The 17,500-nt window shown below is 42.1% G+C and overlaps 1 protein-coding gene across 1 annotated transcript in view; it reads left to right on the forward strand.

Moving 5' to 3' along the window:
* Positions 1-15,615, forward strand: part of LOC139424318 (queuosine-tRNA galactosyltransferase-like) — a 41,577-nt gene extending 25,962 nt beyond the window's left edge. The window contains exons 8-13 of the mRNA XM_071176027.1: positions 5,378-5,473; positions 5,940-6,064; positions 7,936-8,071; positions 9,808-9,876; positions 11,037-11,111; positions 15,503-15,615. Of these exons, the coding sequence (XP_071032128.1) occupies positions 5,378-5,473; positions 5,940-6,064; positions 7,936-8,071; positions 9,808-9,876; positions 11,037-11,111; positions 15,503-15,583 (582 nt within the window). The 3' untranslated portion in view covers positions 15,584-15,615. The remainder of the gene's footprint in view (positions 1-5,377; positions 5,474-5,939; positions 6,065-7,935; positions 8,072-9,807; positions 9,877-11,036; positions 11,112-15,502) is intronic.
* Positions 15,616-17,500: the final 1,885 nt, after the last annotated feature.

The following is a 17,500-nucleotide window of genomic DNA, read 5'->3' on the forward strand; positions in this document are numbered from 1 at the left end:
CTGCTCTCTAGTCTCTCTAGCAGGGTGTTGATATCTCACTGCTCTCTAGTATCTCTCTAGCAGGGTGTTGATATCTCACTGCTCTCTAGTATCTCTGGCAGGGTGTTGATATCTCACTGCTCTCTAGTCTCTCTCTAGCAGGGTGTTGATATCTCACTGCTCTCTAGTATCTCTGGCAGGGTGTTGATATCTCACTGCTCTCTAGTCTCTCTCTAGCAGGGTGTTGATATCTCACTGCTCTCTAGTATCTCTCTAGCAGGGTGTTGATATCTCACTGCTCTCTAGTATCTCTAGCAGGGTGTTGATATCTCACTGCTCTCTAGTCTCTCTCTAGCAGGGTGTTGATATCTCACTGCTCTCTAGTATCTCTAGCAGGGTGTTGATATCTCACTGCTCTCTAGTCTCTCTAGCAGGGTGTTGATATCTCACTGCTCTCTAGTATCTCTAGCAGGGTGTTGATATCTCACTGCTCTCTAGTATCTCTAGCAGGGTGTTGATATCGCACTGCTCTCTAGTATCTCTAGCAGGGTGTTGATATCTCACTGCTCTCTAGTCTCTCTAGCAGGGTGTTGATATCTCACTGCTCTCTAGTATCTCTAGCAGGGTGTTGATATCGCACTGCTCTCTAGTCTCTCTAGCAGGGTGTTGATATCTCACTGCTCTCTAGTATCTCTAGCAGGGTGTTGATATCTCACTGCTCTCTAGTCTCTCTAGCAGGGTGTTGATATCTCACTGCTCTCTAGTATCTCTAGCAGGGTGTTGATATCTCACTGCTCTCTAGTCTCTCTAGCAGGGTGTTGATATCTCACTGCTCTCTAGTCTCTCTAGCAGGGTGTTGATATCTCACTGCTCTCTAGCAGGGTGTTGATATCTCACTGCTCTCTAGCAGGGTGTTGATATCTCACTGCTCTCTAGTATCTCTAGCAGGGTGTTGATATCTCACTGCTCTCTAGTCTCTCTAGCAGGGTGTTGATATCTCACTGCTCTCTAGTATCTCTAGCAGGGTGTTGATATCTCACTGCTCTCTAGTCTCTCTCTAGCAGGGTGTTGATATCTCACTGCTCTCTAGTATCTCTAGCAGGGTGTTGATATCTCACTGCTCTCTAGTCTCTCTAGCAGGGTGTTGATATCTCACTGCTCTCTAGTATCTCTAGCAGGGTGTTGATATCTCACTGCTCTCTAGTATCTCTAGCAGGGTGTTGATATCTCACTGCTCTCTAGTATCTCTAGCAGGGTGTTGATATCGCACTGCTCTCTAGTATCTCTAGCAGGGTGTTGATATCTCACTGCTCTCTAGTCTCTCTAGCAGGGTGTTGATATCTCACTGCTCTCTAGTATCTCTAGCAGGGTGTTGATATCGCACTGCTCTCTAGTCTCTCTAGCAGGGTGTTGATATCTCACTGCTCTCTAGTATCTCTAGCAGGGTGTTGATATCTCACTGCTCTCTAGTCTCTCTAGCAGGGTGTTGATATCTCACTGCTCTCTAGTATCTCTAGCAGGGTGTTGATATCTCACTGCTCTCTAGTCTCTCTAGCAGGGTGTTGATATCTCACTGCTCTCTAGTCTCTCTAGCAGGGTGTTGATATCTCACTGCTCTCTAGTCTCTCTAGCAGGGTGTTAATATCTCACTGCTCTCTAGTATCTCTAGCAGGGTGTTGATATCTCACTGCTCTCTAGTCTCTCTAGCAGGGTGTTAATATCTCACTGCTCTCTAGTATCTCTAGCAGGGTGTTAATATCTCACTGCTCTCTAATATCTCTAGCAGGGTGTTGATATCTCACTGCTCTCTAGTATCTCTAGCAGGGTGTTGATATCTCACTGCTCTCTAGTCTCTCTAGCAGGGTGTTGATATCTCACTGCTCTCTAGTCTCTCTAGCAGGGTGTTGATATCTCACTGCTCTCTAGTCTCTCTAGCAGGGTGTTGATATCTCACTGCTCTCTAGTCTCTCTCTAGCAGGGTGTTGATATCTCACTGCTCTCTAGTCTCTCTAGCAGGGTGTTGATATCTCACTGCTCTCTAGTCTCTCTAGCAGGGTGTTGATATCTCACTGCTCTCTAGTCTCTCTCTAGCAGGATGTTGATATCTCACTGCTCTCTAGTCTCTCTCTAGCAGGGTGTTGATATCTCACTGCTCTCTAGTCTCTCTCTAGCAGGTTGTTGATATCTCAATGCTCTCTAGCAGGGTGTTGATATCTCACTGCTCTCTAGTCTCTCTGGCAGGGTGTTGATATCTCACTGCTCTCTAGTCTCTCTAGCAGGGTGTTGATATCTCACTGCTCTCTAGTCTCTCTAGCAGGGTGTTGATATCTCACTGCTCTCTAGTCTCTCTCTAGCAGGGTGTTGATATCTCACTGCTCTCTAGTCTCTCTCTAGCAGGGTGTTGATATCTCAATGCTCTCTAGCAGGGTGTTGATATCTCACTGCTCTCTAGTCTCTCTCTAGCAGGGTGTTGATATCTCACTGCTCTTTAGTCTCTCTAGCAGGGTGTTGATATCTCACTGCTCTCTAGTCTCTCTAGCAGGGTGTTGATATCTCACTGCTCTCTAGTCTCAATTCAATTCAATTCAAGGGCTTTATTGGCATGGGAAACATGTGTTAACATTGCCAAAGCAAGTGAGGTAGACAACATACAAAGTGAATATATAAAGTGAAAAACAACAAAAATTAACAGTAAACATTACACATACAGAGGTTTCAAAACAGTAAAGACATTACAAATGTCATATTATATATATATATACAGTGTTTTAACAATGTACAAATGGTTAAAGGACACAAGATCAAATAAATAAGCATAAATATGGGTTGTATTTACAATGGTGTGTGTTCTTCACTGGTTGCCCTTTTCTCGTGTCAACAGGTCACAAATCTTGCTGCTGTGATGGCACACTGTGGAATTTCACCCAGTAGATATGGGAGTTTTTCAAATTTGGATTTGTTTTCGAATTCTTTGTGGATCTGTGTAATCTGAGGGAAATATGTCTCTCTAATATGGTCATACATTGGGCAGGAGGTTAGGAAGTGCAGCTCAGTTTCCACCTCATTTTGTGGGCAGTGAGCACATAGCCTGTCTTCTCTTGAGAGCCATGTCTGCCTACGGCGGCCTTTCTCAATAGCAAGGCTATGCTCACTGAGTCTGTACATAGTCAAAGCTTTCCTTAATTTTGGGTCAGTCACAGTGGTCAGGTATTCTGCCGCTGTGTACTCTCTGTTTAGGGCCAAATAGCATTCTAGTTTGCTCTGTTTTTTTTGTTAATTCTTTCCAATGTGTCAAGTAATTATCTTTTTGTTTTCTCATGATTTGGTTGGGTCTAATTGTGCTGTTGTCCTGGGGCTCTGTTGGGTGTGTTTGTGTTTGTGAACAGAGCCCCAGGACCAGCTTGCTTAGGGGACTCTTCTCCAGGTTCATCTCTCTGTAGGTGATGGCTTTGTTATGGAAGGTTTGTGAATCACTTCCTTTTAGGTGGTTGTAGAATTTAACGGCTCTTTTCTGGATTTTGATAATTAGTGGGTATCGGCCTAATTCTGCTCTGCATGCATTATTTGGTGTTCTACGTTGTACACGGAGGATATTTTTGCAGAATTCTGCGTGCAGAGTCTCAATTTGGTGTTTGTCCCATTTTGTGAAGTCTTGGTTGGTGAGCGGACCCCAGACCCAGCAGGCTGTTGATATCTCACTGCTCTCTAGTCTCTCTCTAGCAGGCTGTTGATATCTCACTGCTCTCTAGTCTCTCTAGCAGGGTGTTGATATCTCACTGCTCTCTAGTCTCTCTAGCAGGGTGTTGATATCTCACTGCTCTCTAGTCTCTCTAGCAGGGTGTTGATATCTCACTGCTCTCTAGTCTCTCTCTAGCAGGGTGTTGATATCTCACTGCTCTCTAGTCTCTCTCTAGCAGGGTGTTGATATCTCACTGCTCTCTAGTCTCTCTAGCAGGGTGTTGATATCTCACTGCTCTCTAGTCTCTCTAGCAGGGTGTTGATATCTCACTGCTGTCTAGTCTCTCTAGCAGGGTGTTGATATCTCACTGCTCTCTAGTCTCTCTCTAGCAGGGTGTTGATATCTCACTGCTCTCTAGTCTCTCTAGCAGGGTGTTGATATCTCACTGCTGTCTAGTATCTCTAGCAGGGTGTTGATATCTCACTGCTCTCTAGTCTCTCTAGCAGGATGTTGATATCTCACTGCTCTCTAGTCTCTCTCTAGCAGGGTGTTGATATCTCACTGCTCTCTAGTCTCTCTCTAGCAGGGTGTTGATATCTCACTGCTCTCTAGTCTCTCTAGCAGGGTGTTGATATCTCACTGCTGTCTAGTCTCTCTAGCAGGGTGTTGATATCTCACTGCTCTCTAGTCTCTCTCTAGCAGGGTGTTGATATCTCACTGCTGTCTAGTCTCTCTAGCAGGGTGTTGATATCTCACTGCTGTCTAGTCTCTCTCTAGCAGGGTGTTGATATCTCACTGCTGTCTAGTATCTCTAGCAGGGTGTTGATATCTCACTGCTCTCTAGTCTCTCTAGCAGGGTGTTGATATCTCACTGCTGTCTAGTATCTCTAGCAGGGTGTTGATATCTCACTGCTCTCTAGTCTCTCTAGCAGGGTGTTGATATCTCACTGCTGTCTAGTATCTCTAGCAGGGTGTTGATATCTCACTGCTCTCTAGTCTCTCTAGCAGGGTGTTGATATCTCACTGCTGTCTAGTCTCTCTCTAGCAGGGTGTTGATATCTCACTGCTGTCTAGTATCTCTAGCAGGGTGTTGATATCTCACTGCTCTCTAGTCTCTCTAGCAGGGTGTTGATATCTCACTGCTGTCTAGTATCTCTAGCAGGGTGTTGATATCTCACTGCTCTCTAGTCTCTCTAGCAGGGTGTTGATATCTCACTGCTCTCTAGTCTCTCTAGCAGGGTGTTGATATCTCACTGCTCTCTAGTCTCTCTCTAGCAGGGTGTTGATATCTCACTGCTCTCTAGTCTCTCTCTAGCAGGGTGTTGATATCTCACTGCTCTCTAGTCTCTCTCTAGCAGGGTGTTGATATCTCACTGCTCTCTAGTCTCTCTCTAGCAGGGTGTTAATATCTCACTGCTCTCTAGTCTCTCTCTAGCAGGGTGTTGATATCTCACTGCTGTCTAGTCTCTCTCTAGCAGGGTGTTGATATCTCACTGCTCTCTAGTCTCTCTAGCAGGGTGTTGATATCTCACTGCTCTCTAGTCTCTCTCTAGCAGGGTGTTGATATCTCACTGCTGTCTAGTCTCTCTCTAGCAGGGTGTTGATATCTCACTGCTCTCTAGTCTCTATAGCAGGGTGTTGATATCTCACTGCTGTCTAGTCACTGGATCCACAAGCAGTCCGGCGCCGCTGAGTGTGTGTGTGTCTCCCCTCTCTCAGGTGTACACCTCTCACGGCCCTACGGTCATCATGCCAACATGGTTCTGCTCCAGGGATTGGTTCCAGCGGGTCGGAACCTTTGACGAGGGCGGCAAGGTGAGACTCCACCCCTAAAAGCTGTCCACGCAAGTCAAATTTAGAATCTAAAACCGACCACTTATGCAGATTTGATTGATTTGAACAGTGGGTCCACCCAGTCTTTCAAGGGGGGACTTCCCTTTCAGGTGTGCTCAGGGGTTAGGGGTCAAGAAGTGCAAGCACAAGACTGCATGAGGACTCCTCTAATTTGTCCAACGTTAGAGCACAAATCCATTTGAATAATGTGTGACCTCACTCTTCCCTTCTCTACCACCTCCTCCCTCATCACCCTCTTTCCGCTCTCTTCTTCTCTCCTGTCCTCTTCTTCTCTCCTCTCCTGTCCTCTCCTCTCTCATCTCTCCTGTCCTCTCCTCTCTCTCCTCTCCTCTCTCATCTCTCCTCTCCTGTCCTCTCCTCTCTCTCCTCTCCTGTCCTCTCCTCTCTCTCCTCTCCTGTCCTCTCCTCTCTCATCTCTCCTCTCCAGGGAGTTCCAGAGGATCTGTTGTGGTTCTATCAGAGTGTTGGTCAGGGAGGAGGTGTGGTCAGAGTGGACCAGTGTTTACTAGTCTACCGCTACCATCAACAAGCTGCTACACACTCTGTCCTGGAGTAAGACATGCACACACAGCCACGCTTACACACACACACACACACACACACACACACAACATGTCCTCCAGCTACACACAGCTGTCCAGCTGACCCCTTCCTGAGCCTCATCCCTGGACACACACACTCAGCTCTGGAATTCCCTAGCCTCGCGTGTGTGCGTGTGTGTGTGCGTGTGTGTTGCCCTTTCCAACCTCTATAGCGACACACACACGTAGGACACGCGAAGCGGAAAGCCTGTTTCTGTAAATACTCTGATAGGGAAGACCTCTCCTTCCCTTCCCTCATAACCTCCTCCCTCATAACCTCCTCCCTCTCATCCCCTCGTTCCTGTTTTCACTCCTTCCTTCCTTCCTTCCATCTGTCCATCGTATATCTAACCTTGTTGACGCGCTGTCACCATCTACTCCTTCACAAATCATCCTCTCTTCCCTCTCTCCTCCCTCTCTCTTCCCTCTCTCTCTTCCCTCTCTCCTCCCTCTCTCCTCCCTCTCCTCCCTCTCTCCTCCCTCTCTCTTCCCTCTCCTCCCTCTCCTTTCTCTTTCTATTTGTCTATCAATCTTATTTCCAGCTCCTTCTGTTATCTCTCACTTAACTTATCTCCCTCTCTCCTCCCTTTTCCCCTCTCTCCTCCCTCTCTCCTCTCCTCCCTCTCTCCTCCCTCTCTCCTCTCTTCCCTCTCTCCTGTCTCCTCCCTCTCCTTTCTCTTTCTATTTATCTATCTAGTCTTATTTCCAGCTCCTTCTGTTATCTCTCACTTAACTTCTTCTCCTCCCTCTCTCTTCCCTCTCTCTTCCCTCTCTCTTCCCTCTCTCTTCCCTCTCTCTTCCCTCTCTCTTCCCTCTCTCCTCTCTTCCCTCTCTCCTCCCTCTCTCCTCCCTCTCTTCCCTCTCTCCTCCCTCTCTCTTCCCTCTCTCTCTTCCCTCTCTCCTCCCTCTCCTCCCTCTCTTCCCTCTCTCTTCCCTCTCTCCTCCCTCTCTCCTCCCTCTCCTCCCTCTCTTCCCTCTCTCCTCCCTCTCTCCTCCCTCTCTCCTCCCTCTCTCTTCCCTCTCTCTTCCCTCTCTCTTCCCTCTCTCTCTTCCCTCTCTCCTCCCTCTCTCCTCCCTCTCTTCCCTCTCTCCTCCCTCTCTCCCCTCTCTTCCCTCTCTCCTCCCTCTCTCCTCCCTCTCCTCCCTCTCTCCTCCCTCTCCTCCCTCTCCTTTCTCTTTCTATTTGTCTATCAGTCTTACTTCCAGCTCCATCTGTTATCTCTCACTTAACTTCTCCCTCTGTCTCTCACTCTCTCTGTTTCTCTTTTCTACCATCTTAACTCTCCAGACACTTCACACTTCTGAGTCAATCCCTCTACGATTACATATCGTGTGTGTGTGTGTGTGTGTGTGTGTGTGTGTGTGTTTGTATATATTTCTATGTGTTAATCTAGGTCCCCCTAAATCAAAGCATCAGTGAAACTGCTAAAGGAAGCAATATGGGGACCACCCATGCACAGTGTATTTGGTGTGTGTGTGTATGTGTTTTATTGATGTGTGTGTGTATGTGTTTTATTGATGTGTGTGTGTATGTGTTTTATTGATGTGTGTGTGTATGTGTTTTATTGATGTGTGTGTGTATGTGTTTAATTGATGTGTGTGTGTGTGAGTATGTGCGTGTGTGTACACCTGTGTGTGTGTGTGTATTTGACGAGAACCATGGTTTACGGTGGTGGATTAGGGTTGTTTGTCATGGAGGCCCAGTGGTTTAGTCAAACCATCACATCAGAGGAAGAGCTCACTAATGTCTCCATATGATAACTATCAGGCTGTTGTTCTAGGTGTGTGTGCGTGTGTGTGTGGTCCATGTCTGTAACTCCTCCTCTGTCCTCCGGTCTCCAGGGAAACCATTTGGAACCTCCGTGTGGCCTTCCTCCAGGAGAGAGTTATCAACCAATGGGAATCCTTCACCATATGGAATGCTGGGAAACAGGGCCGGAAACTATACCGCTGCCTCAGTTCCTCCAATCAGAAGAAGGTATGTACCTTTTCAACAGCCAATCGCAAAAGGTTATGCAACACTTAATAGCCAATCAGGAGAGGTTAACAAAACTCTCAATAGCCAATTAGGTTGCATCTTCCACAGTCAATACTCTCTGACTCTCTGGATCAGGTGACCCTCCTCCCCAGAACACAGTGCTGACCTTAGATCTGTTTGTAGGTTCAATTATCCTTTATCCCGTGTCCTCCTATCCATCATGACAACATGGAGCTGTTTATCCTGTGTCCTCTGATCCGTCATGACAACATGGAGCTGTTTATCCTGTGTCCTCTGATCCGTCATGACAACATGGAGCTGTTTATCCTGTGTCCTCTGATCCATCATGACAACATGGAGCTGTCCTCTGATCCGTCATGACAACATGGAGCTGTTTATCCTGTGTCCTCTGATCCATCATGACAACATGGAGCTGTTTATCCTGTGTCCTCTGATCCATCATGACAATATGGAGCTGTTTATCCTGTGTCCTCTGATCCATCATGACAACATGGAGCTGTCCTCTGATCCGTCATGACAACATGGAGCTGTTTATCCTGTGTCCTCTGATCCGTCATGACAACATGGAGCTGTTTATCCTGTGTCCTCTGATCCATCATGACAACATGGAGCTGTTTATCCTGTGTCCTCTGATCCGTCATGACAACATGGAGCTGTTGATCCTGTGTCCTCTGATCCATCATGACAACATGGAGCTGTTTATCCTGTGTCCTCTCATCCGTCATGACAACATGGAGCTGTTTATCCTGTGTCCTCTGATCTGTCATGACAACATGGAGCTGTGTTCTCTGATCCATCATGACAACATGGAGCTGTTTATCCTGTGTCCTCTGATCCGTCATGACAACATGGAGCTGTTTATCATGTGTCCTCTGATCCGTCATGACAACATGGAGCTGTTTATCCTGTGTCCTCTGATCCGTCTTGACAACATGGAGCTGTGTCCTCTGATCCGTCATGACAACACGGAGCTGTTTATCCTGTGTCCTCTGATCCATCATGACAACATGGAGCTGTGTCCTCTGATCCGTCATGACAACATGGAGCTGTTTATCCTGTTCCTCTGATCCATCATGACAACATGGAGCTGTGTCCTCTGATCCATCATGACAACATGGAGCTGTTTATCCTGTGTCCTCTGATCCATCATGACAATATGGAGCTGTTTATCCTGTGTCCTCTGATCCATCATGACAACATGGAGCTGTGTCCTCTGATCCATCATGACAACATGGAGCTGTTTATCCTGTGTCCTCTGATCCATCATGACAACATGGAGCTGTTGTCATTTAGTGCAATAATAGGATCCGATTTGGTCAAAAGTAGTGCACTGTATAGGGAATAGGATGCATTTTGGGACACTCTGTGTTGAGACACTGTAGTAGGAGGAGCCAGCTGGTCCCAACTGGTCATAATGGGTTGTGGATCACAATCTACTGTTACACTGACTGATACACCAGGTGTGGGGGGCTGAATCAGAGGTGTGGGGGGCTGAATCAGAGGTGTGGGGGGCTGAATCAGAGGTGTGGGGGGCTGAATCAGAGGTGTCGGGGGCTGAATCAGAGGTGTGGGGGGCTGCCTTAATCGACATCACGTCTTCAGCACCCGGGGAACAGTGGGTTAACTGCCTTGCTCAGGGGCAGAACGACAGATGTTGACCTTAATAGTGTGTGTACATACATTTACAAACAGCGGTTTGTGTGTGTGTTGGTCAGGTTCGAGCGTTCTGCGACGTGGACGAGAATAAGATCAACAAAGGCTTCTACACCTATGAGGAGTCCAAGGTGAGACCCTACACTCTAGAACCATAGATACCACAACACTCTAGAACCAAACTACCATAGATACCACAACACTCTGGAGCCAAACTACCATAGATACCACAACACTCTGGAGCCAAACTACCATAGATACCACAACACTCTGGAGCCAAACTACCATAGATACCACAACACTCTAGAACCAAACTACCATAGATACCACAACACTCTAGAACCATAGATAACACAACACTCTAGAACCATAGATACCACAACACTCTAGAACCATAGATACCACAACACTCTGGAGCCAAACTACCATACATACCACAACACTCTGGAGCCAAACTACCATAGATACCACAACACTCTAGAACCATAGATACCACAACACTTTAGAACCATAGATACCACAACACTCTAGAACCAAACTACCATAGATACCACAACACTCTAGAACCAAACTACCATAGATACCACAACACTCTAGAATCATAGATACCACAACACTCTAGAACCATAGATACCACAACACTTTAGAACCATAGATACCACAACACTCTAGAACCAAACTACCATAGATACCACAACACTCTAGAACCAAACTACCATAGATACCACAACACTCTAGAACCAAACTACCATAGATACCACAACACTCTAGAACCAAACTACCATAGATACCACAACACTCTAGAATCAAACTACCATAGATACCACAACACTCTAGAACCAAACTACCATAGATACCACAACACTCTAGAACCAAACTAAAATAGATACCACAACACTCTAGAACCAAACTACCATAGATACCACAACACTCTAGAACCAAACTACCATAGATACCACAACACTCTAGAACCAAACTACCATAGATACCACAACACTCTAGAACCAAACTACCATAGATACCACAACACTCTAGAACCAAACTACCATAGATACCACAACACTCTAGAACCAAACTACCATAGATACCACAACACTCTAGAACCAAACTACCATAGATACTACAACACTCTAGAACCAAACTACCATAGATACCACAACACTCTAGAACCAAACTACCATAGATACCACAACACTCTAGAACCAAACTACCATAGGAGGAGAAGTCCTAACCATGTTATTATGTTTGTGTCCTTTTCCTCTCCTCGTTGTTCCTCCTGTCTTCCTCCCAGGAGAGGCCCAAGCCTCAGATCCCTGTACTGCACTACAGAGATGCCTCTCCACCCTACATCATCTGTGTCAAGCTGGTGAGTGGAGAAAGTGTGTGTGCGTCTGTGTGTCCTGTTGTTCGTTGTTCCAGATCGTATCTCCGCCAGGTCGGTAATCTCTGCTAATGGTATAATGAGCTAGGGCGTGTGCCCTGGCACACACACACACACACACACACACACACACACACGTACACACACGTACACAGCCTGCTGATCTTTGACTGCAGAACAATCTTTTTTACCTCACTGATACTTTGACCGGCGCTCACCTTCACACACCCTCTTTAACCAGCGTTTTATATAAATATATAACAACCAGACAGGGTATAATATAAACATATAACAACCAGACAGGGTATAATATAAATATATAACAACCAGACAGGGTATAATATATATAAATATATAACAACCAGACAGGGTATAATATAAATATATAACAACCAGACAGGGTATAATATAAATATATAACAACCAGACAGGGTATAATATAATATATAACAACCAGACAGGGTATAATATAAATATATAACAACCAGACAGGGTATAATATAAATATATAACAGTTATAAAGCCTTAGTAACAACCAGACAGGGTATAATATAATATATAACAACCAGACAGGGTATAATATAAACATATAACAACCAGACAGGGTATAATATAAATATATAACAACCAGACAGGGTATAATATAATATATAACAACCAGACAGGGTATAATATAAATATATAACAACCAGACAGGGTATAATATAAACATATAACAACCAGACAGGGTATAATATAAATATATAACAACCAGACAGGGTATAATATAAATATATAACAACCAGACAGGGTATAATATATATATATATATAACAACCAGACAGGGTATAATATAAATATATAACAACCAGACAAGGTATAATATAAATATATAACAACCAGACAGGGTATAATATACATATATAACAACCAGACAGGGTATAATATAAATATATAACAACCAGACAGGATATAATATAAATATATAACAGTTATAAAGCCTTAGTAACAACCAGACAGGGTATAATATAAATATATAACAACCAGACAGGGTATAATATAAATATATAACAGTTATAAAGCCTTAGTAACAACCAGACAGGGTATAATATAAATATATATAACAACCAGACAGGGTATAATATAAATATATAACAACCAGACAGGGTATAATATAAATATATAACAACCAGACAGGGTATAATATAAATATATAACAACCAGACAGGGTATAATATAAATATATAACAACCAGACAGGGTATAATATAAATATATAACAGTTATAAAGCCTTAGTAACAACCAGACAGGGTATAATATAAATATATAACAACCAGACAGGGTATAATATAAATATATAACAACCAGACAGGGTATAATATAAATATATAACAGTTATAAAGCCTTAGTAACAACCAGACAGGGTATAATATAAATATATAACAACCAGACAGGGTATAATATAAATATATAACAACCAGACAGGGTATAATATAAATATATAACAACCAGACAGGGTATAATATAAATATATAACAACCAGACAGGGTATAATATAAATATATAACAACCAGACAGGGTATAATATAAATATATAACAACCAGACAGGGTATAATATAAATATATAACAACCAGACAGGGTATAATATAAATATATAACAACCAGACAGGGTACAATATAAATATATAACAACCAGACAGGGTATAATATAATATATAACAACCAGACAGGGTATAATATATATATATATAACAACCAGACAGGGTATAATATAATATATAACAACCTGACAGGGTATAATATAAATATATAACAGTTATAAAGCCTTAGTAACAACCAGACAGGGTATAATATAAATATATAACAACCAGACAGGGTATAATATAAATATATAACAACCAGACGGGGTATAATATAAATATATAACAACCAGACGGGGTATAATATAAATATATAACAACCAGACAGGATATAATATAAATATATAACAGTTATAAAGCCTTAGTAACAACCAGACAGGGTATAATATAAATATATAACAACCAGACAGGGTATAATATAATATATAACAACCAGACAGGGTATAATATAAATATATAACAACCAGACAGGGTATAATATAAATATATAACAACCAGACAGGGTATAATATAAACATATAACAACCAGACAGGGTATAATATAAATATATAACAGTTATAAAGCCTTAGTAACAACCAGACAGGGTATAATATAAATATATAACAACCAGACAGGGTATAATATAAATATATAACAGTTATAAAGCCTTAGTAACAACCAGACAGGGTATAATATAAATATATAACAGTTATAAAGCCTTAGTAACAACCAGACAGGGTATAATATAATATATAACAACCAGACAGGGTATAATATAAATATATAACAGTTATAAAGCCTTAGTAACAACCAGACAGGGTATAATATAAATATATAACAGTTATAAAGTCTTAGTAACAACCAGACAGGGTATAATATAAATATATAACAACCAGACAGGGTATAATATAAATATATAACAACCAGACAGGGTATAATATAAATATATAACAGTTATAAAGCCTTAGTAACAACCAGACAGGGTATAATATAAATATATAACAACCAGACAGGGTATAATATAAATATATAACAGTTATAAAGCCTTAGTAACAACCAGACAGGGTATAATATAAATATATAACAACCAGACAGGGTATAATATAAATATATAACAACCAGACAGGGTATAATATAAATATATAACAACCAGACAGGGTATAATATAAATATATAACAACCAGACAGGGTATAATATAAATATATAACAACCAGACAGGGTATAATATAAATATATAACAGTTATAAAGCCTTAGTAACAACCAGACAGGGTATAATATAAACATATAACAACCAGACAGGGTATAATATAAACATATAACAACCAGACAGGGTATAATATAAATATATAACAACCAGACAGGGTATAATATAAATATATAACAACCAGACAGGGTATAATATAAATATATAACAGTTATAAAGCCTTAGTAACAACCAGACAGGGTATAATATAAATATATAACAACCAGACAGGGTATAATATAAATATATAACAACCAGACAGGGTATAATATAAACATATAACAACCAGACAGGGTATAATATAAATATATAACAACCAGACAGGGTATAATATAAATATATAACAACCAGACAGGGTATAATATAATATATAACAACCAGACAGGGTATAATATAATATATAACAACCAGACAGGGTATAATATAAATATATAACAACCAGACAGGGTATAATATAAATATATAACAGTTATAAAGCCTTAGTAACAACCAGACAGGGTATAATATAAACATATAACAACCAGACAGGGTATAATATAAATATATAACAACCAGACAGGGTATAATATAAATATATAACAGTTATAAAGCCTTAGTAACAACCAGACAGGGTATAATATAAATATATAACAACCAGACAGGGTATAATATAAACATATAACAACCAGACAGGGTATAATATAAATATATAACAGTTATAAAGCCTTAGTAACAACCAGACAGGGTATAATATAAATATATAACAACCAGACAGGGTATAATATAAATATATAACAACCAGACAGGGTATAATATAAACATATAACAACCAGACAGGGTATAATATAAATATATAACAACCAGACAGGGTATAATATAAATATATAACAACCAGACAGGGTATAATATAAATATATATATTCAACAGTTATAAACCCTTCCTAAAAGTTATTTGGTGATCCTTTAACTGGGGAATTGAATTGCCTCTGGGTTTAGAAAACACACACACACACACACACATACTCTGTTGGCCAGCCCAGGCAGACAGACAGTTAATGTTGTGTTTATCTAATAATGAGCTGCAGACAGCTAATCGACTGGCCCTGCCTCCCAGAGCTTCTAATTAGCCAATTATGGGAATCAGTGATTATTCAGTCAGAGGACACTGGGACCTGGACTCAATCTCTCTCACACACACACACACACACAACTGGAGCCAATCACACAATGAATTTGTTAAACACACCCACATGTTACAAGTACCGGATTGGGTTTAATTCCATTTAAATTCCATTTTCAATGAACATCTGGAATTTAATTAGGTTTACTTTCTGAATTGACTGGAAATGAATTGGAATTGGCCCCAACCCTGGTCCTTATCTCTTTAACTGTTGACATATCAGATGCCAGAGATAACTCAAAACAGGAAGTGACCTCACCTACAGACAGGAAGTATGAGACTGACCATGGGCGTTGGTGATAATTAGAGCGATGACCAGCATCTCCTCCTCACTCTCACTCTTTTCATGTTCTGTCATTTCATCCTCCCAGGACATGACCGGAGGAGTGTTTGAGGAAAACCTGAAGTCTCTCCATCTGGAAGAAGGAGTTGACTACTATCACTTCAACTAACACTCTGAGATGTGGAGAGGAGGGGAGTTGACTACTACCACTTCAACTAACACTCTGAGATGTGGAGAGGAGGGGAGTTGACTACTACCACTTCAACTAACACTCTGAGATGTAGAGATGGAGAGGAGGGGACTACTACCACTTCAACTAACACCCTGAGATGTAGAGATGAAGAGGAGGGGAGTTGACTACTACCACTTCAACTAGCACTCTGGGTTGTAGAGATGGAGAGGAGGGGAGTTGACTACTACCACTTCAACTAACACTCTGGGATGGAGAGATGGAGAGGAGGGGACTACTACCACTTCAACTAACACTCTGGGATGTAGAGATGGAGAGGAGGGGAGTTGACTACTACCACTTCAACTAACACTCTGGGATGTAGAGATGGAGAGGAGGGGACTACTACCACTTCAACTAACACTCTGGGATGGAGAGATGGAGAGGAGGGGAGTTGACAACTACCACTTCAACTAACACTCTGGGATGTAGAGATGGAGAGGAGGGGAGTTGACAACTACCACTTCAACTAACACTCTGGGATGTAGAGATGGAGAGGAGGGGACTACTACCACTTCAACTAACACTCTGGGATGTAGAGATGGAGAGGAGGGGACTACTACCACTTCAACTAACACTCTGGGATGGAGAGATGGAGAGGAGTTGACTACTACCACTTCAACTAACACTCTGGGATGTAGAGATGGAGAGGAGTTGACTACTACCACTTCAACTAACACTCTGAGATGGAGAGATGGAGAGGAGAGGAGTTGACTACTACCACTTCAACTAGCACTCTGGGATGTAGAGATGGAGAGGAGTTGACTACTACCACTTCAACTAACACTCTGGGATGGAGAGATGGAGAGGAGGGGAGTTGACTACTACCACTTCAACTAACACTCTGGGATGGAGAGATGGAGAGGAGGGGAGTTGACTACTACCACTTCAACTAACACTCTGAGATGGAGAGATGGAGGGAGGGAGGGGTGGATAGATTGTAATTGAGTGTTTGAGGGTTGGATGCTGAGAAGGATAGAAGGACTATGACAGTCGGCTGGTGTGCGCCTGCCTGCCTGCCTGCTGTCTAGTTAGTGTAATATGTGTGGCAGCATGTCCATGTTGATCGTGGAGATAAATCACAAAAACAAACGTTTCCAATCATGTCCTCTGAAAGAGACTTTCCAGAAATATGTTGTGCTGTCCAGACACACACACACACTATACACACACTATACACTATACACACACACACTATACACACACACACACTATACACACTATACACTATACACACACACACTATACACACACACACACTATACACACTATACACTATACACACACACACACTATACACTATACACACACTATACACTATACACACACACACACTATACACACACACACTATACACACTATACACACACTATACACTATACACACACTATACACTATACACACACTATACACTATACACACACACACACTATACACACACACACTACACACACTATACACTATACACACACTATACACTATACACACACACACACACTATACACACACACACTATACACACTATACACTATACACACACACGCACACTATACACTACACACACTATACACTATACACACACACACACTATACACACACACACTATACACACTATACACTATACACACACACACACTATACACTATACACACACTATACACTATACACACACACACACTATACACACACACACTATACACACTATACACTATACACACACACACACTATACACTATACACACACTATACACTATACACACACACACACACACTATACACACTATACACTATACACACACACACTATACACACACACACTATACACTATACACACACTATACACTATACACACACACT

The sequence above is a fragment of the Oncorhynchus clarkii genome, chromosome 13 (assembly GCF_045791955.1).
Source record: "Oncorhynchus clarkii lewisi isolate Uvic-CL-2024 chromosome 13, UVic_Ocla_1.0, whole genome shotgun sequence".
Lineage (NCBI taxonomy): Eukaryota > Metazoa > Chordata > Actinopteri > Salmoniformes > Salmonidae > Oncorhynchus > Oncorhynchus clarkii.